The 21,636-nt window shown below is 36.0% G+C and overlaps 2 protein-coding genes and 2 long non-coding RNA genes across 9 annotated transcripts in view; 2 read left to right on the top strand and 2 right to left on the bottom strand.

Annotated features, from left to right (window-relative positions):
• Positions 1 to 9,081, bottom strand: part of LOC106171987 (uncharacterized) — a 68,018-nt gene extending 58,937 nt beyond the window's left edge. For 4 of the 6 annotated variants that reach the window (XM_013552526.3, XM_013552548.2, XM_013552549.2 and 1 more), the window contains exons 1-2: positions 8,976 to 9,081; positions 7,656 to 7,848 (exon numbers count right to left, since the gene is read on the bottom strand). The gene's annotated coding sequence lies outside the window, so the exon portion shown is untranslated. Of the gene's footprint in view, positions 1 to 677; positions 787 to 7,655; positions 7,849 to 8,975 lie in introns of those variants that run through there. The other 2 variants (XM_013552527.3, XM_013552539.3) reach the window with 1 other exon arrangement.
• Positions 9,082 to 10,442: 1,361 nt separating this feature from the next.
• On the top strand, positions 10,443 to 14,090 carry LOC147764307 (uncharacterized). The gene is made up of 6 exons (XM_087001453.1): positions 10,443 to 11,002; positions 11,693 to 11,871; positions 12,025 to 12,163; positions 12,378 to 12,530; positions 12,790 to 13,267; positions 13,413 to 14,090. The coding sequence occupies exons 1-6, from the start codon at positions 10,862 to 10,864 to the stop codon at positions 13,466 to 13,468; spliced, it is 1,146 nt and encodes a 381-aa protein (XP_086857579.1). The 5' UTR covers positions 10,443 to 10,861; the 3' UTR covers positions 13,469 to 14,090.
• Positions 14,091 to 16,317: 2,227 nt separating this feature from the next.
• On the bottom strand, positions 16,318 to 21,603 carry LOC147764305 (uncharacterized). The gene is made up of 3 exons (XR_015331983.1): positions 21,227 to 21,603; positions 20,419 to 20,500; positions 16,318 to 17,092 (listed from the first exon to the last, which is right to left on the bottom strand). It is a non-coding gene; the product is annotated as an uncharacterized LOC147764305 (long non-coding RNA).
• LOC147764306 (uncharacterized) lies at positions 17,012 to 18,739 on the top strand. The gene is made up of 2 exons (XR_015331982.1): positions 17,012 to 17,175; positions 17,892 to 18,739. It is a non-coding gene; the product is annotated as an uncharacterized LOC147764306 (long non-coding RNA).
• Positions 21,604 to 21,636: the final 33 nt, after the last annotated feature.

Below are 21,636 nucleotides of genomic sequence, written 5' to 3'. Positions count from 1 at the left end.
CGGGTATTATATATAGTATATATATCCTGCAGGGAAATCTTCAGATTTATTCAGGATGTTCCTTTTGATGATTCATCCTTTAGTATGTCTCCAATCACAAGCACTTAGAACCTGAACTTGGCAATCAGTTGGAGAAGCAATTCCAGACAATCAAATATTTATACTACATGTAGTAGGTTTATTTCATCAGTACACTTATTGGTATTTCCTTTTTCTAAGCAACTGTTACTGAACAAATCCTGCTGGAATAAAATACAAGAAATTGCCTTAAACAAATACATGTAATCATATGGATAGCCTAATGTGACTTTTTGAATAAATTTAAGTAATACCTATGTACAAGACTCCATTCTCAAAATTGCAGTCTTACTCTGGTTATCATGTATGTACGTAAATAAAAAAAAAAACAATATATTTTCTACAAGAGAAAGTGAGCTTCAACCAAACAGAGTTCAAAACCATCTAAAAGAATGAATATGAATCCCCATACTCTTGAAATATTTCTACTGGAGCTACTCTTTAAAGAACATATACCACTTGTACTGACCTCCTCTAAAGCTCTCAACTAATCACCACAGCAACTGTTTAATATGACACAAGCATAATTCATTCACTTACATATCTTTGTAATAACTAACCTAAGAATGACCTCTTAAATTGTGACAATCAGTTCTCACCTTATTAACAATGTGTCTGCTGCTGCAAGCACTCGTGTGCCGCTCTGTGCCAAGATGGCTGCCTTGTTTCAACTTGCCAACCAGCTGTTAGCAGTGGTTTCAGATTACCCTCTTGTACAGAGTTCCAATCTTAATGAATAAAATCCACCTTTGAATAACACATACAGAATGTGTTCCTAGTAAAAGGAAAATGTTCTAACCCTGACATGTCAATTTTTTCCCTTTTATTTACGGATACTGTTTTCGATACATGATTGAGTCAAAGGTAATTTTCCTAAAAAGATAACATATTAAAACCTACACTACTACAGTACCAAAATAAAAAACTAAGAATTAACATATGATGTATTAAAATGTGTTAGGGATAGACTCTTTAATATTTCTTTTTTAAAAACAGCACCATTACTCAACAAAAAAGCAGTAAAATGTAGTTAAATGAACTATCCCCGAAACAAAAACCCAGCTGTGCTTGTGGTTAACACAGCCAGTTGTCTGACATTACCCCCACTGCAACAAGGATTATTTCAACAAGTGGGTTGGGTCTATAATTTATTGTCTGAACTAAAAGAAACTATGATGAAATGCTGAATACACATATTTACACAATATGCCATTAATTACAAAATATACTCAACACTGCTTGGTGCTAAAAACTTAAAAGGAATCTTTGAAAGCAGTTCTCCAATACAAACAGATGTTTACTGAAACAAATTTAATCTGTACGGTATCAATTAGACTTGAATCAAAAGAACAAGAAGTGACAATCCCCACCCCCACCCCCTAAAAAAAAGATTTAAAACATACTTCGTTTCTACAAAAGGATGTTTGTTTTTCAATTTTCTGTTAAAAAAATTAAAAATAACTTTGTGAACTTTTTAAAGTCTAAATTGTTCCTGTTCTGGAATTCCAGGCTATCGCATTTGTATCTTATCTCAAGTAAATCAGCTTAGCTTTTATTTTGTTATGTCAAATTGTACAAAGTCTAGACCAGGGCTTATTTTGTTCACATATCTTAAGTTATAAGTGGTAGAGTGATAAATAGGGCTTGGATTTCCTATTTATAACACTGCATGGCAGGTGAACTTCTGGTTCATATCATATGGAATGAGGCAGCAAATTGAATTTCAAGTGTACCACTTGTTGCACAAAAAATTTTATAGCAGATTTTTTAGTTGGGTTTTTTTTGTGTTATGGATATCATGGACCCTAAGAACACGAGTTTGAACTTTTTTACCCAGTTATGCCTTAACAAAAAAAACTGATTCAAAAAATATTATAATGCTTACAGAAGCTATCACCAAAAATAATTTTCTTTGAAAAAACATTCTTTTCAACTTGAAAGTGCTACAAAATTAGAACAGCAACTGCTTTACAAATCTATCTAATATTAATTTATCTCTAAAAGACAGTAATCTATACCTTCGGATTTTACATGTAGCTCTTGTTCCCCCCCCCCAACCCCACCCCCACCCCCACCCCCAGACAGCATGAAGTTAAACTAGATATTATTCTGTATTGTTTCATCAGTTTTAAGTCAAGAATCATTTTCCTAAAACTGCTGTCATATCCTCTACATAAAGATATTGGTTAAACTATTGTTTTGAAAAGCTGTTACCAGCCAAGCCACAACTGCTCACTATATTCATCATGATAGTATGCTACAGAAAACAAATGAATAGCGCAAATGTAAAAATGTTGCCTTTCCCACATAAAAAGAAAAATCTCCTCCCCAGTGTAGTCTATTTTTGAAACAATATTTTCACAGGGTGTTTTTTATTAAAGCTCCATGTGGCACATCAAAGACATGTCGGTATATTTTACTTCACATTTTCCATTAAAAAACAATTTGCACTTATAACACTAACATGTTCTTTCATACTAAACCTTATATCTATTCATTATAAATCCTAATTCTTTAAACCTGAATTTAAAAAGGAGCACTCACCATAAAAATGTGCATAAAACATGAAACTTTGGAACAGAACATTAACAGCTAGTTCATATTTAACTTGAATTAATATCATTTGACCTTTTTTTCAGTAAGTTCCCCTCTTGCTTAGTTCATCATTAACATTTGTTCTTATGATCAATATCTAACTATTTGGCAAATTATCACAAAACATCACTGAAAACGATTGATAATGCACAGTTTTGGAACCGTCTTCTGGCAATAGTGCACCTGATGATAACGTCAATTTGTCTAAAACACCTCCAGCCAGATAAAACTGCATTTTCCGGGAATATCCCCTTAATTCCCAATATCAGTAACAGACTAATTAACTAATTATGTTTTCAATTATCTTATGCAGACTGCAGGCATCAGTGCTATTGTTTTCTTCCCTCTTTTCAAAAACACAACTTCAAATTCAATTATTGATACACTAGTGAACAGTAGTCAACAGCTTCAATTTTTTGGCCTAAATCAATTAAAGGTATCAGCAGCACCTTTTAGGCCTGTATTAGCGTAGACGGAAACCACATCGGTATTTATTTAGTAGGCATCCATTTGAAAGGTAGAATCAGTAAGGTTGAACCTTAAATTTGCCACAATCTGCAAGTCATAATTCAATATTTTGAAGTAGAGTTATTTTCAGCTGCAAAAACAATACTTGGCCATGTAAAAAAATCTATATATCCATTTTCATGTATTAAGATGGAAATTGTATCTGTTTCAAACCATTTCATATCTTATTTAGTACACAGGGTTAGTAGAAGGATGGATTAAGCTCAACTATATTCAAAAGACGACCACTTTATATGTATGTTCAATTAATATTCGACTTGTTACCATAACAGTTCAGGTTTAAGAAAAAAATCAATGTTGTCCTGACTCCCAAGTCCACATTTTACTCCCGACTTCACAAATAACCTGCCAGACTGACAGCCATGAAAGGTAACACCACTCAAACAACCCTGGGACATTTCAATTGAAAGAATATTAGGTGTTGTATTCTGAAATCAATATCTGTTAAAGATCCTTGCAGTCTTGTGACAAGCACTTTTAAATCAATTTATGTAACCCAGTCCAAATATAATACAATTGGTGTGTTTACATTAAAAAAAGAAAGCCTTTAACTTTGTTTATTAGGTACAGTGTATTTACAGGGCAGAGGTATATACTGTCTTTATGTAGTTGTGTTTATTCCAAACTGATAGATCCGACTTATTAATTTTTTTGTCCTTATTTTATGTCTGATTAAAGACTGAACACACTAAACACATTTTTGTCTACCACATTTACCACTGGCTATCTAAATTGATCAGACACCTAAAATATCATAGGTCTGTACAGTTGTCTGCACTTCTTATAGATACTTATATGTCTTTTTCATGATCCATGGTTTTGTTAATTTTACTTGTTACTTCGCAGACCATTTGATACATGTTTATGACCGGACATGAATCTGTGACAGACATTGGAGCATACGAAAGAAAATTGCTAAACATGGTTTCTGTTGCTAAATGTTCAGTTATCAATATAGTCAACTGCATTTGAAACATTAGGAAATTTAATTTTCTTCTATTTTCACTAAACGATAACTGAAAGAGAAAAAATTGCTCTTTTTTTTTTACTAAACCTGTTACATTCAATCATATAATCAAATCATTGTAAACCAACCAATAATCATACAATTTATAATTTCCATTTCAGCAAACAATTCAATGTTCACTGATTTTGTGGCCAATTATAAACTTCTGAATGAAAAATCACTTGAGAGTCGCTCTTTATTTATGATCAATAATTCCTCTATCACCATGGTAAGCCAAGTGTCATCTCAATGTTATAACCACAGGATTAGCCCATACCACTCCATGCTGTCATCTTTGACATTGAGAGACAATGTTATCTATTTGCACAAGACTTCATAGTCAGTCTAGTACATGGATGATAAGCATATACTAAGAATGAGGTAATGAGTGTACAGTAAATAACTGTAAAAGTGCTGAGATTACGCCAAGTATAGGAATGTAGAAACAGTGTGTGGATCTTAACAGTTTTCAGAATGCATAGTTTTAATGTAAATCATGTTTAAACAATATAATTAAATGCACAGACTAGGCACATGAAAACCCTATACACTACCTGATGGATATGCAAATGCAATATTTTCATACATAAAACAAAGAGTGACTGCTCCCTGGTGTCTTCTTTACTACAACATTATCTGTTTGCTGAAACTGTTCATCCTATAGCCTATGCAAATACCAAGACCCAAGATATACAAAGCTAGTCAAAAGATCTTTCCATTTGCCATCTCTGAAATTAAGAGGCAAAACCTCCTGTTTGCATGAACTTTACTACCTGAAGTATATGCAAATATTCTATGCATATTTGTTATGGGTTCACTAGGTGCTCAAGTATTGTTTGCAATACAGAATGCAATACAGTGATAAATCACATATATTTTTGCAACAGATAATTATCTATAGAAAGAAGGTGTCAAAAGAGGTTTATGGGTTTATTTTAGTAATGCATACCCTGCACCCATGGGTCATTTGAGTGACTTACAAGTACTTTGTGGCATTATTAAGAGGTATACTGCAACATTTTGCATCTTTTGAAGTGAAATGCTGGAGATAAATGAATTCATATTGAAGTTTGAAATATAAAACGCTCCTCTGAAGTACTTGTCATAAAAAAGTTGGAAGAGATATCTGATATGCCTATGCATTCACATAGACTTATGATTTTAGATCATTTTAATCATACAAGAGTATATGCAATGAATCATAAATACCTTTATCTCTATCCTTGAATGACGAAGGAAACAGCTTTTATATCCAAAATCTCTACACACGCTGCATGCTTCCCAGGTGTGGAATTAGATGGAGAGAAATGTGAGGGGGAAAAATTAGATACAGACTGAGTATAAAAGTAAACACCCATCAAACATCCTTCTCTTTTCAAAATTCTGGCTCCACCTCTGATGTCAACAATGCTTTTACCAATCAAATTAAAGAAATTTTTTCAAGTTAATGATCACATATGCAATAAATTTCTAAACTTGATATCCACAATGTCTACCATCCCTGTTGGCCACACCATTCCATGAAAGTGTTATCACACTTTTTATCTACCCTGCAAGTCGAGTAATTTGCATTATTTTCATGCATGCTTGCATGTTTCTGTCATAGCACAATAAGATCACTCCCTTGAATGCATTTGCCTCTACTCTAACAACATATATAGATATGGCTAAAAGGGTTTTTTTGTTGTTGTTTTTTTCCTATTTCTATACCTCTTATTATATGAATGCAAACATCAACATATATATATTACACAGCTTATCTTACGTGCCAAAAACAGGTGATGTTATACATAAAAAAAAAGATACACAATTCCAAAATGTTTTTTCTTACTGAACACTCATCTCCCTCAGGTTTGCCAAAAAGAGAAGCCTGTGACTAATTCTCTGTAAATTGCTCAGTTCTTTTCACAACTGATACCTGATGCATGAGATAATATTCATTTCATCATATTCTGGAACTGCTGCTCACACTAGATATTTTTCCTTTTCTTCATCTATAGATCATAACCATTATCCATAAACTCCAATGGGAACATGTAAATAACACAATAACTAACAATGTAAATATTGAGTGTCAAGACACAGAACATACTGCTTTCTATGAGTACATGTCCATACACGTAAATATGGTTTCTACTTTCTATCCCCTATTCTTTATAAAACATTTTATTAATCTCGATAACACCATGGACATTTTCATTCACAAAGCTCACAAATCAAACTATAGTGTATATGTGATGAAACCTAAAAAAAGTTGTCTCTCTGGCGTTCAGCCAACATGAAAAAAGAGACATCAAATAAAAAGATTATTCTCTATTTGCTTTAAATAGCTTCAACAAACAGAGGCAGCTTTACTACATTGCCTGTGGAGATGAGTTCACTAGTCTTGTTTGGTGTATGTTGTGTGTTGTTAGCATTCCTCTCACTTTCCTATACAAACACCTTATCCATTGAACAACAAAAGGTAAATCTTGCTAAATGGAGAGCTGCTGTTTCAGTAAGCCAAGGTCGTATGAAATAAAGGAGTCGCCAAGGCTCTACACCTGTACTTATATGACACAATACTGCTCACAATATGCATAGACTGGCAAAAAAGCTGTCCTATCATTTATGTATCATTATCCATTGAGATGAAGAAGTCATTTGTAGCCTTAACTTCTGATCCATATGAAAAGTTCAGATAAATGCATCACCTGTATACAAGTAGTATACTCCTATGAGACTGACTAACAACTATCTTTATTTCACATACAAAAAGCACATCTAATAAGTTGATAATTTACTTAGATGTACCCTTCAATCTAGTCTACAATCAAACAATGCACATACCGTACACAAACACTAACAAATGCACCATGCAAATATGAATTCAAGATGTATCACAAAATTAATACTGAACTCTATAAAATTGTTGTAATAGCTAGGTCCCTTCAGGAGCAAAAACCTTTTAAGATGTACCTGTAAAAGTCATACAATCATTTTATTAGTTAACTGATGATGTCTTAACCAATTTCTATGTTCTAATACATGCCAAGCATAGTACACAATTCATAACCACAAGGCCATATTACACTTCGTTACAGATAAAATATATACACAAATCTGCCTGTCCTATATCCAAAATAGAATGACAATAGCAATTAAAAAATAATCCTCATCCATCCATTACTATCGACACAGATTCAATGCATAATAACTTGGTTCATGTTGCTCCAGATAATTAAGCCATATATAACAAAAACACTCCAGATGAATTGGATTATATAGATTAAACTGATCAACATGCAGCCACACCCACCAATACCTGGACAGATGCTGTGACACTGCATATGACTGCATGGCAATGGCCACGCAAATGAGATATCAACTGCACAACAGACCAATGATACACAGAAGTTTTCTACCTGTTTAAGGCTCACCACACCACTCGTACACAAAAGCAACCTACCTAAATCTACACTGTATAACCCTGAAGTGCTGCCTGGTTGATGCAGTAATCAGTTCTTACTGTTCTCTCCTGTGCTTAAAACCTCACATAGGGGAATAAAGACATTACCATCCACTTCCACTTGTTACACGGCTTGTTCTAGTAGTGCTCTCCAAAGAAGATCAATACAAATGCATGCCGCTTAGGCTGCAGCCTATAGGAAAGATACACAAAACAAAAAATCAATAGAACGCTCAGCCGCTATTACACGCATGCAGCTTAATTTCATCCGTGTTATTTGTCAGGCCAACAAAGTCTGCTGTTACTTTCACAATGGCGCAAGGTGTTAAAGTCTCATTGCAGTTGCCTCTAGGTCATCTTTTTTAAATAACATGAAATATCATTTGACATTATTACTAAATTAAAACATTACACCCAGCTGTTTGCGATGAGTTTTATTTAACCCCCACCCAGGAAATGTGCCAATTAACATGGGAATACCTAGGAAAAAGAGGCATTATTGTAAAAAGAAAAAGCAAAACGGAAGAAAGTGAAAAAATACAAAAAAACTAAAATAAAAAATTATAAAACATTACATGTCTACACAAAGGGGGCATCTCGATTGTCCGAAGGTTCATTGGTCCAAAAAATCGTAGCATTTTCATCAGTTTTTTAATCAAGGGTTCGTTAGTCCGAAGGTTTTATAGTGAACATTCGGACCAATGAACCTTCAAACTATTGAACTTTGAGACTATTGCTATGGCCCCCTACACAAATCCTTACTTGAAAACATCTACATGTACCTCGATTGTGCACAGTGTACAATGTATGTCTTGCACTGAAAATGACTGGTTGACCGAGACCAAAACCTTGCTAGTGACTAACAGTGCAATTTTTTTTTTTTTTTTTTGGAAAAATTATTTGCAACTGCTGTTATTGTAATTGTCAACCCGCATTCCAGGCCTTTTTAGTCAAGCTGTAAACACTGATTATTTACTGCCTGGCTGATCTAATAATTTTTCTACAGAGGTCCCCCATTTCAGTGAGTTGAGCAGGACATGTATAGCCAATTTCACTTAGAAGGCTCAATGTGTGGTTAAAACATTACATGTATATTGTTTTTCATATGTGCATGTTTTACAATCGTGCTTAATAATCTTATTATTGTCTTTATGAAAAGAGAAAGTAAAATTAGTACGAATTAGTTAAATATAAGTATGAAGATGTCTAGAAAGCAAGTTTCTATCTTGTCAGTGAAACCATATTAACATGTGCACCAGTACATATGGTTTTAACAAGACTTCCTAATTTGCATTAAATAAACAGAGTTTCATCTCTTACCTTCTTTTGATTCTGTCTCAGCAGGTTTCAGCTGTATCTGGCGATTTTGAACTACTACAGGGTACATGTACTTCTTGAAAAAATTGACAAAAGAAAAATTCTTTAGTAATCTATAGTATATTCTTGTCTGTGTTACCCAGTTTCTTAAAAGAATATCTAAGTGCACGCTGCATGAATTAGATCTAAAATTCCTTATCATCTTAAAAAATTGACCAAAAAAATGACACAGTCACAGTGTGGTCGGTGCCTTTCGGAAGGGACAAAGGATCCACATCATTTAACATTTGTGTTTGCCCCCTCTGGTTTTTTGTTTAAGTCCAATATTAAGGAAAAAATTGCGAATATTTCAGAAGCATATTTAACAAAAACAACTATAAATGTACATACATGTTTAGAATATATAAATATCACCTTTTCATAAAGTCCAGCGATAATACGGCTGTTCGTAAAATGTGTCGTGTGAACTTCGTTTTTCCGCCATGTTCATTGTTGTCGTCTTCTCTGTCACATTCGATTTCCCGTGAACACAATGGGCAGATATATATATGATGAACAACTATCGCAATGTCGAGCCGTCAGTTGAAATGCAGCGATCGATCAACGTGCAATCTGAGTCTTCAATTAAGTTGGTAAGTTGACGTACGCAAAGATCACATCCAACAAAAGACAAATTGTCGTCTGCTGTAGTGTCATACGGGAAATTTCATAATGGATCTAAGGCTACTGGAGGGTCCCATTTGCGGGAGGGGGGGGGGGGGGTAGTGATCACAGTAAACGAGAAATCAAATCACTTCACAAATCTCAGTAAATAAGAAAAATCCATATCTCACAGATAATGCCAGCCGAAAGTCCTGAAAATCCTCATGAAGAGCGAAGAATAAATAACCGCATTTCCAAGTCACTTGAATGGGGTGCTTCACGGATCACGCTTAATAAAATATGAATGTTTTAGTGTCCTGAAATTAGCGAGAGATGTTTATAAATTCCGTTCCGAAAGAATTTTTTGAAAATACAGGGCCGTAGCCTCCGGGGGGGGGGGGGGGGGGGGGGGGGGGGGGGGGGGGGGGCAGCTGCCCCCCACCCTGGGATTTGAGGTGCAAAAATAATAATAATAATAACAATAATCGCAAAGGTAAAAAAAATAATTGCAAAAAAAATTTACGAAATGAAGTCCAATTGGCGCGTTGTGTTGAAAAAATGACTGTACTTATAGCAAAATGAACCCACAATTTCTGACTTCTGATTGAGCAATAAATAACAGTTAAAATGCACCAGAATGCAGTATTATACATATAGTTTTTTAAAAATTTCCACACCGTGGGAGGGGAACACCCCCTCCCACCCCTTCCCCCCTCGGGGGCTTCGCCCCCTCGTGTCCGCTTACTGCCCCCCTGGCATTTTTCTCACGCTACGGCCCTGAAATAGTGCCGTTTGCAGTAGGGGAATAGGCCTAGGGAAGTAGTATCAAAAACAGTGCAATGGTAATCCATTTTACCATTTTTAGTGGACCATTTGGTGGCGAGATTTCGCTCGTTATACTGAGTAGGCCTAACTTGAAAAATTAATGTTATATTACCATTTTAAAAGCTTTGACATTTTAAAGGTAATGTCCACGGTTAAAAATTTTGTCATTATCTAAGACTTAGAGGATACCTATGAAACCAACAAAGGATTTTTCACAACAAAGGTTTTCTTTGCAACTTGGCCAGCGACAATGCGTCATAATCAAAATCTCGTTACAACTTTGAATATCCCATGGAGACGTTACATGCGCAGAAGACAATAGATAGATAGATAGATACGGGATCGAGTTGCGTTGCAGCAATACTTTATCTGTATTCGATATATTTAATTACTTTTGTGTGAGTTTCAATTCAACATTCGAAATGTCGTGTTTTGAACCTCTTACAAATCGGTTGACAAATGCTATTAGGATTGCAAGAGGGCGTGTTGGTCATGCATATCAATTTGTGCGACAACGGCTGAGAAGAAGGCGCCCCCGTGTTGGTGTAGATCCACAAGGAACAGTAAGTTATTACTTTAAAATATTACTTTAAAATAAGCGTACAATGTAATTTGAATATGCAAACCCATATTGTTTTCGTATCTTATAATTTACTAAAAATCAGTTGCGTATTTATTGATCCTTTAACCCTTTCAGTTTCTTGCTTTTCTTTCTGTTTATCTTGCCAGAGCTGTCATTTCATCTTTGTGTCAGCAAAATTTCACTTGTTTAAAATCTTGCTCCTTAAATCTTAACACACACTTTCAAAATTCAAACACCCGTTCAAAATTTGGCACTCGCTAGTTTGAAGTTTTGCGGTTCGACGGTGTTGAATTTTAAGAAGTTGAAATAAGAGTTTATAGATCAAGATAGTTTTTCACCTTCCGCCTAGTTTTTCACCTTCCTCCGATTATCAGTCTATCGGAACTTGATTTGTCTGAAGTAAACTTTTTCTGAACATGTTGCTTCACGTGTTTGAGTTTACAGATCAAGATAGCTTAGTTTTTTACCTTCCTGCAATTATCAATTAATCAGGATTTGGATTCTCTGAAGTAAACTTTTTTGAACATAATTGCTTCACATAACTGTTTCCATGTATGAGTGACGAACTTGAAGAAACACTATTTTTCCATTTGTTAAATTTATACATCTATTGAAACAATGTTATGCAATCTACATATCTTCCATAACGATTAAAAAATTTTATATTCAGCACCCTCCAGTCCGCCCCCAGCAAGGCCGACTGTCAAAATTCAAGGACGAGTTGTCCAACAAGAGGACACTTAAAAAAGCTGGACTGCAGACTGTGGGAAAACCACAGGAAGGAGCATCTGGGACAGCGTGGGAGCTTGTAGATAAAGATGCCAGGCCAAAAACAGCTATGCCAAAAAGGTAAAAAAAAAAGAGTATTCTGACATAATTTTCGCTCTCTCGCTCACTTTGCGTGCTTGATTTTTTTTTTATGGTCTGTCATTTTTATTTTTAATCTGTACTTTTCTTTAAATAATTTCATCCCATTCCCTTTTTCCTTTTCTTTAATTTCAGACTAGGTAGACCACCCTCTGCAATAAAGAAAGGTGCAGAGGAATTTAAAAGAAGGGAGGAAGCTGCCATCGAACGCCGCAGAGAAGCAATGCTTCAACAGGCCGCTGCAATAAGAAGAAAACTTGGCAAAGCTGCTGATGTAATTAGTTTTTTATCTCATGAACTAAAATTCACTCATTAGGTAATTTTAGTAAATGCAGATTTAAATGAAGAGACGCGTTGAAGCACTTAACACACTTAACTTAACAGAGGTAAATGAGAGACATTAAATTAAAATGTATTTTGTATTTTTGTAATGAACAATTAAATTGCAGATAGAACAGAAAACAAGCTGTCTTATTTCCTTATCTAAGGTCCCTCGTGTGAAAGCGGTGCGCATAGCAACCAGGCAAGAAGCTGCCTTAGAGGCGTACAACAAGAAACATGAGAATGCCGCTAGGCGGCACCAGGAGCTCTCTGATAAGAACAAGGAGGCTCTGGCTAAAAAGGACATGAAAAGACAACAGGTAAACAACCCAACGTGTTTATTCCCATTTTTAAATGCCTTTTGGCGTTTTATACCATTTAAAACCTGCAACCTAAAGGTGTTTAAAATGCTATATGTATGGACAGAAATAATTAGAGGTGCAGACGAGAAGCCAAGAGAGTTTTATGTAGAGATTTTGAAAAACGTGAATACAACTCTATACTAGAAAGGATCTTTAACACTCTCATAATGAGAAGACATAAAAAGAATTTTGATAAATGCGGCATCATTTTTCGCAGATCCTTCAAACAAAGTCGGACAGGGAAAATGCCGCTGCCAAAACAGTTTCTTCTTCTGATGATGGTGATGATGATGATGATGATGACGGCGATGAAGATGAAGGACCATTTGGCGCAGCAGCCATTCTAAAACCTGCCTTTGTCCCATTTCAAGGCGAGCAATACAGCTCTGAGGAGGATGAAACCGTTCCTTCTCCAGCTTCTCGCCAGGGGCGTGGCACCTTGCCATACCAGGGTGCATTGGCCGTGCCTCCCCCAAGGAGAAATCTTCCAGCACGTCTGCCACGCCTAGAGCACATACGCCGTTCTACTGCCGAAGCTCCACTGACAAGTGTGGTCACTAGCAGCCAGAATGGTGGCATTGATTACCCCTGGGGTCTGAGCGACCTCCTGCCAACAGACCAACCAGAAGCACGCATTATTCACGTGCGCCACAGCTCCAATTGTGCGGATGCTGAAGCAGATGACAACACCTATGGTAAGAATTTTGCGACAGAAAACGAATAATTTTTTATTCTAGAGTTACACTTAAACTGAAATTGTAAGCGCGTGGAGATTGAAACTGAATCGTGTTTCTGGTGAATCCCGACAGTTAATTAACCTCTTTTTCTATGAATTAACAGTGTCCGCTGACTGTGCCCCTGGGAGAGATGGGAGCTTCACCATGCCACGCCCCTAAAGCCGCTGCCATGAGAGGGCGCAGCGGTATCTGGGATGAACAACCACCTACTGATTAAGACCTACAGTGATTAATTACCCCAGAGAAAGCGCATGGGCACATATAAAAACATTTGGACAATTTTAAAGTCGTTGTACATAGTATTTCCATTGATATAATTCATTATTAAATTAAGTTTAATTCTATTTATTTATTTTTTTATGCAGGATTTGACAATTGCTATTTGCTATATTAAAGGGGTATTTTTTTCGTTTTTATTATTTTTATCGGGTTGTGGGGTGGCAGAACGAAATTTGCAGAATTGGAAACGATCCCCTGGCACACCGTAAAAAGTTGTAAGATCGTGAGTCCCTGGCGTGGATGAAATATGCCCGTAAACTCACCAACTGCACATCTGAGCCTGCCACATTAAAATTTTTAAGGGAATGTTTTTTTCTTTTATTTATTTATTTATTTTTTACATGAATTAATTATTGAATTAATTACTAGAATAAATTTTTTTAAAATTTGAACAAGACGCTGTTTTCTTCAACTGTCTTTGCCATGTTTGAATTGCTTAAAGTATTTTCTATTGACAATTTATGGAATTTGACAGTTAAAGATTAATCGTGAGAAAATTGTTTTTTTTTTTTTTTTTTTTTTTTTTTTTTTTTTTTTTTTTGAGGGAAAAATTTGGTTCGGTTGGGAAATCCCGGGTAGGATACTTCCAAGTGCAAATCTTAATCTAATCTTATCTCATATGCTAGCCCTTTACAAAATAAGGTTCATTAGAAGCCTTTACTCTTATCTTATTCATCATTTTAATAACATGGCTCATGCCTCGCAAAGAGAATATTCGGAAATAACTAGAGCATGTGAATAATTACTTAGTCAGTCCTTTACACAGATCTTATTGTAATCCGGCGTTTTGTATGAAAAGTGAACTGAATGTGCTACGAAGCAGAACTCGTCAGCATCATTTCGCCTACACTGGTGCTGACACTAACACTAGTTAGCTCAAAAAGTACACAGAATGACCACATAATGGGAAACATAAAATAGGCTTGCTAACGCATGGCTTTCCATGTAAAATGCGGGTCAGTGACGGAAATTGAAACGAACTTATGAGGCGCTGTTCCCCAGAGGAAATTGATATGTTATCCATTCTGGGCTCTCCTAGCTCACAAATAACACTTTGCCTATAGGTAAAAACAATGAATCTCCTCTTTAAAAACGGACGAGTCAAATGGATGAAATATGTGTTTTATTCCGTAGCTGTTTCTCTCATCGTATTCATGATTTTCATTGTCTGGCTCATTCCAAGGACAGAGGATGGGTATTTGATCCACAGCAGAGGTGAACTATTATCGGTGGGATCCACAAATGCCGACATAACGCGATTTGGCCCAGCTGAAGTGTCACAACTGTACCATTACTGGTCAAAAGCGTCTCATCCAGAAAAAGTATCAGATTTGTCCGGTTCTTCGTCCTCAGATTATACACGATACCATTCTGAAATATCGCGGCGTTATTTTGTCATTAAAATGGCCCGGCTTCATTCTAATCCAGATATGCTAACTTTTGTGATAAACGAATATCTCAGAACAGACAACGCAGACTTCCGCAATGTCACCTCACGTGGAGGGAGCTGCTTTAGAATTCAAGCGGTAGGAGGAGAATGCTTAACCTGTACGGTAAGGGACTTTCTCAACGGCACTTATGTTGCTCAGTGTCCTAAAATATACACCTGTGTAGACATCACTGTTCATCTGGACTATATACGCTTTGAGGCATACAGACACCATGCAGATGCTAATACCGCATGGCCAGGGCGCATTCGAAAAATTCTGAAGATATACAACGGTGTGTGCCCAATTAGTCATACTGAAATGAAGAGTCTTCAAGTAAAATACAGCGGATACTTGACAGATTATTTACGTGGACGATGGTGGAAAACTAACGGAACTTGGAGTTGGGGGTCGGAAAAAGGGTCGTTGCTGCCGTATTTAACTCCAACTGAAATATATCGATGTAAAAATGACAAAATTAGTTTTGCCTTTATAGGGGACTCTCACGTGAGAGGAATATCGGCCTATTTCATGCATTTAGTTAAGCTGGAGAACGATTTCCATCTGCGAAAAGTCCATGACAGATCCATTCACATGGAGAACATTGCATTTCTCTGGGGAAGTTACCCGGAAGTTGCGGCCGAGTGTCTTCGGAAGTTTCTATCTTCAAAACCCACGTGGTCAAAGAGAGATGTGATTGTTCTGGGTTTAGGTCAGTGGGATTTAGCTTTTAAAAGCACCTGGGAATTTATATCCAATTCCAGTAAATATATCTTCGACGCCATCCAAGAAGTTCGTCAAAATCCAGATACATCTGATGTTAGACTGGTATATTTCAATATTGTAACTGGGGGACATGGGAAAAATGACAGTAACTATTATATGAAAGCAGCAACAAATGAAATATTGAGAATGAAGATGAAGAAATACGGTGTCGAGGTTTTCGACGCGTTTTACATCACAAACCCTTTGGTTAATACAACCTGTGATGACATTCACTATTTATGTGCCATTCAAAGAGATGGGAAAATTAAGTATATTGGAGACACTGGTATTACTATAGCGCACTTGCTTCTGAGACAAATCTGCATGACTGAACCGTAAAGCATTACTTGTGTATGCATGTGCGAGCGCGCATCAGGCGTATACACACACGTTCAAAAATAAATGCAAACACACGGTTGTTACTTTTCAACAAAACAAAACGGACGATACAGACTTGCTCCCTGTGAATTTAGTTTCTACTGCAATTCAGGCTGCATACCCGTATGTTGCATTCCATAGACCAAACCTTTAGCTGCTGTGAGAATTAGGTTATTATCTGACAAATAAATTACAAAATAAATAGATAAATAAATAACAAATGTCCATTGTCAGATATGCCCATAACATTATATATTTAATTTTGTGATTTAAAAGTTAAGTATTTAAAATGCTGGTAGTGATAAATTACCCGGATATATCAATATAATAAATAAAAGTTTCATTTCAACTGTACTGGTATATGTTTTTTCTATCCAAGTTCAATGGTTACTATGGGTCTATCTTTTCTAGTTTATTGGTGCTTGGACATAATATCGATTATTATGTCTAAGATTGGTGTAAGGCTTGCAAAATAAAACGAGGCCAAATCGAGTAAATATAGTATCTAAAAGCACCGGTGTTGAACCTTTTAAAAACAATTTGTACATATTCTCTGCCATGTTTATCTGAAGGATGTCCGTAATCGGAATGTTACGAGTGTATAAATAGTCCATGCAAATATGGTAGCGGTGACAGTTATTACATCCCCTTACTTTAGAATAAGGCAAATTATTTTGAAACATCGTGACTCATTTTGCAGCGAGGGGCTTTTGATTAAATAATCTGAAAGTGTCAGTCAAGAGCTCGCATAAATTCTGAGTTAACATTCTGTAAGATCATGCACATTTGCTGGTGAGCATGATTTCAGCAGCAACTCATCACTCAAAATGCGCCATAGACCTACCTGTTACATAACGTAATTTACATAGCAATAAGTCTCTCAGTGCAGTGCAAATTATCTTCTTGACTAGTCGTATCACTTGACCTCTGGACTCTGAAAGAAGAGGACGTAGGATACAGAGGATAGATGTGGCGAAATTACAATATTCCATTCAGCGTTGAAGCAAATTAAGTCTTGTGAGTAACATTTCTTCTGCATAGGTATAAGAGTGAAAAGAAGTTACATCTAATGTGCATACCTTGGTTGGCTCAGCTTCGGATTTTAAATACTAGGTTAAAGCAGGTGAGTACCTTGCCTCAGATTTCGGACTTACATGCTGCAAGTACCTTGCATATTAGACCAAAAATTGAACTTGTGAGGCAGAATACTGAAGTAAATAACTCGATAATGTTGTATGTATGGCTATCGTCAGGGTAACGGGCATAATTTTCATTTGTTGTGATTTGAATTTGATATAGCTTGTACATAAGTATTTGCCAAAAGCTTGTTTTAATTTGACATATTTGTTGATTACTCTTTGTTGTTCATAACACAGAAAAAAAAACTTTCCCATAATATTGGTCCTATTTTATTCTTGTCATTCCTTTCATAGAGAAATAGAAATGAGTGTATACCATATAACTTTAATATAAATATACCATTAAAGTATCAAACATCTGATAGAAATTTAAAAGAATATTTAGATAGAAATAAGAAATAAATACGTGAATATTGGACTGCAGTCCCTTTTTTCATTCATTTTAAATTTTTTTCCAATTTGGTGTTCAGCCAGCCTCAGTCCGATTTATTTGAATATCACATGCCTTTCCATTTTAAGTTTACTTAATCTTAGGTCAAATCGTGTTACATTGGGAAATTGATTTATATCATTTGTATTTTCGTCGTATTTCAGAGCATCCATTTCCTTTGCCGAGGTACTGAAAAATCCACATGCAACTGACAGAAACTTCTTCGGTCTTTTGCACATATTTTGGACCGGACACAGGGACACAGAAATACAAGCTATATTATATGATAAAAATCGTGCATGCTATTTATCTGATTTCCAAAACATCCTGGGCTTACATATTAACTTTTCATATGTTGAAATGATGATACTTTTTCCAATTAAACCCAAATATCAATCATATTGTTTACAAATCATACGCTAAAGATTGATCATGATCTTTTCATGCTATAACGTGCTATAACGTGGAATGTGCATCCGACTCTATTTGAAAGTTGCTCTCAAATTTTCTTACTGTATGCAATTATATATAATGGTGTAATTATCAATGTTTTTAAATACCAAAATGTTATTGTTATGTCTTTGCATATTATGACTCTCATCTTATCAATGTTTATGTATTTAGAATCTTTTATTTATATTTTCAAGTGATGTTCGCAAATGTTCACAAATGGTCATATAGAGGAGAGTCATTACGTTTTGAATGTATTTTACAGAAGTTTGTGTAATTTTACACTGCTTTTGGCATGCGTTTTCCTAGGCACATAAGTCTTCACTCTCGAATTTTTCACTTTGTTAAATAGTTTCCATCAGATCATTGTATTTTGATATTTTTAGTTGTAATCAATACTATGATATATTGTGATAGATGTGAGCAAAATGAAAAATACAATTGGTTAAAAGTCCTAAGTTCATTTTTGTACAGTAAAAATGATTGATATCTAAAGTCTGGTAATAGTTATGCATAAAACACGTATTCAGCAATATATGTAGAAGTAAACGCCATTTACATATTTAAGTGTCTTCGTCTATTTTTTTTTTTTTGGTTTTGTTCACTGAAATTATAACGATATGATATGATAAATAAAACACTTTGTTTAGAAAGAGTGTGATAAGTGCTTTGGGGTGACGAAATAAAAATCTCTTGGAACAAATCCATTCAATTTTAATAATAGCAGATGGGACAAGTACATTTCATTTGTGGGGTGATGCCTGGAACGTGTCCATTCAGTTTTAAGGGGTGAAAGGTTGGCGCATCCATTCTGTTTTGAGGGGAGACAGGTGAGGTCAGTCCATTACGTTTTGAGGGGTAACAGGTGGGGCGAGTCCATTCAGTTTTGAGGGGTGAAAGGTGTGGCAATTCCATTCAGTTTTGAGGGGTGACAGGTGGGGGGGAGTCCATTCAGTTTTGAGGGGTGAAAGGTGTGGCAATTCCATTCAGTTTTGAGGGGTGACAGGTGGGGGGAGTCCATTCAATTTTTAAGGGGTGACAGGTGGGGAGAGTCCATTCACTTTTGAGGGGTGTCAGGTGGGGCAAGTCCATTCATTTTAGAGGGGTGTCAGGTGGGGCAAGTCCATTCATTTTAGAGGGGTGACAGGTAGGGCAAGCCCATTCATTTTAGAGGGGTGACAGGTGGGCCGTGTCCATTCAGTTTTGAGGGGTGACAGGTGGGGCGTGTCCATTCACTTTAGAGGGGTGACAGGTGGGGCGAGTCCATTCAGTTTTGAGGGGTGACAGGTGGGGCGAGTCCATTCAGTTTTGAGGGGTAACAGGTGGGACGAGTCCATTCAGTTTTGAGGGGTGACAGGTGGGTCGAGTCCAATCAGTTTTGAGGGGTGACAGGTAGGGTGAGTCCATTCAGTTTTGAGGTGTGAAAGGTGTGGCGAGTCCATTCACTTTCGAGGGGTAATAGGTGGGGCAAGTGCATTCAGCTTAGGGGTTGAAAGGTGCGTCAAGTTCATCCAATTTTGAGGGGTTCCACGTAAGGCGAATCCATTTAGTTTGAGGGGTGAGAGGTAGGTCGATTCCTTTCAGTCTGGAGGGGTCAAAGGGACGAATCCATTTAATTTGAGGATGGAAAGGAAGTTTCGACAGGTGGTGCAATGCCAGGTGGAGTGAATTTTTATGCTGGGGGCAATTATCATTATTGTATCATTCATTAAAAACAAAACAATTTATTTATTAGTTTATTTTCAAATCCTTGAAAACGTACTTAGATAATATTAAGATAGTACTAAAATGCCAAACATACAAAAAAATTGAACAAACAAAGGAAAAAACATTCAAACAGAGTCATTACAAATGCACATACATTAAGACAGTGAATTGTCAAAAAGATGTGAAAACATTCAATCAAACAAACATGGCATTTCCACGATTTTATAGAAATTGCAATATTATTGACTGAACATTTAGGGCTATGTGGATTTTAAATTGGGCATACACATATATGAAGGAATAAGATATACTAAATATTTTTTCACAAGAACATTTCAAAACATTGTAACTTCAGGTACCACAGAAAGTCGACAATATGAGCGGATTGTATTTGAAAGTGCCAAAACAGTTATTATCTTTTAATAGTCTTACTTCTTTCTGTTGTCATTAAAATTATCATCATATTTTAATTTCATATCAAAATAGTAAAAAATTACTAAAAACGTATTTATTTGGTTTTATCATAATAAATACATTAATGGGCGTAGGGATCCTGGATGCGATCAAAGGGCTAAGTTTCTTGGAGGTGCATGCTGCGCAGTATCTCGCTGTGTTTCTGAAATGAGAAAAAAAGTTTGAGAAATTTTTGGCTCTCAATTAACATAGTATTTATGTATGATTTATCAAAGAGGAAGTACTTATGGCTGAAATTACTCAAACGGTTTGTCTGAATTTCATGCTCGGTTAGCACCGAAAAAATCCGAGATCGAAGTTGCCTTACTACGTTTGGCATAAAAATTAATCAAATGTCATTGCTTTAGTATTCCAAGAACGCAGATCTCAGCTAAGGCAACACCATTTTGACGAATTCCAGTGCAGAGTACAGTATGGCCAGTTAATTGACTGACAAAATAATGTATCGGTTATAGCGCTCATAATTTGGATATAATTGCTATCGAGTCAGGATGTCATCCGAATTATTCAATGTTTTTTGTCGCTTACCTTCACATTTAAAGTCTCAAATGGTATTTTACTTGTCCAGGGCCATACAAAAATGTTCAAGCAAAGCATAGTAAACTCAAGCAAAGCTAACTTTCAGGCACATTTTTTCGGCAGCCAACTAAGAACCCTGCTGTTCCTTTTGCTTTCAGTCCCAATGTATTGTAACACTTATCAAAAACCAATATATAATAATACTCTGGACATAACAAAAGGTTACACGATGTTACTTCTCTTTCTTCTACATGCACGTCTTTGGTACTTTTAAACATTTTATTCAATACAAAAAAAGAAGTATATGGTATTGGATAACGGAGGTAACTGAAGAAGCAGTGATACTTACAGGACATTTATTTCCTTCTACGCCTAATCAAAGCTCGACCTTGAGACTTCGCCAGACATATCCTTGTGTCTTCACTTTACGTCGTCCAACTGCCAAGTGACTAATTTGGAAGACAGCTCGCATTACGTTGAGCAACGTATTGTTATGCAAATAACTACAGATATGGTGAGAGGTTGTTGCTTGGATGGTTGTTGTTCACAAATTTTACGGTCAAAACATGTATGGGCTGATGTCCACTTGTTGTTGAAATAAAATAATTTTTTTTCAAAAAAACGTACGAGGAAGCCCCCCATCATGCACTTAAATATTCCCGCGATTCTCGAATCTCACAAAAAGTCAACGCTAGGGGGAGATAGCTATCAATATATCCTCTAACACAATCAAAGTATTTTTATGTTGACTTAAAAACG

Source organism: Lingula anatina, chromosome 1 (genome assembly GCF_051362555.1).
Source record: "Lingula anatina isolate TDL-2025a chromosome 1, LinAna3.0, whole genome shotgun sequence".
Classification (NCBI taxonomy): Eukaryota; Metazoa; Brachiopoda; class Lingulata; order Lingulida; family Lingulidae; genus Lingula; species Lingula anatina.
The sequence above is the reverse complement of the archived record's forward strand: the minus strand, read 5'-3'. Positions and strand labels throughout refer to the sequence as shown.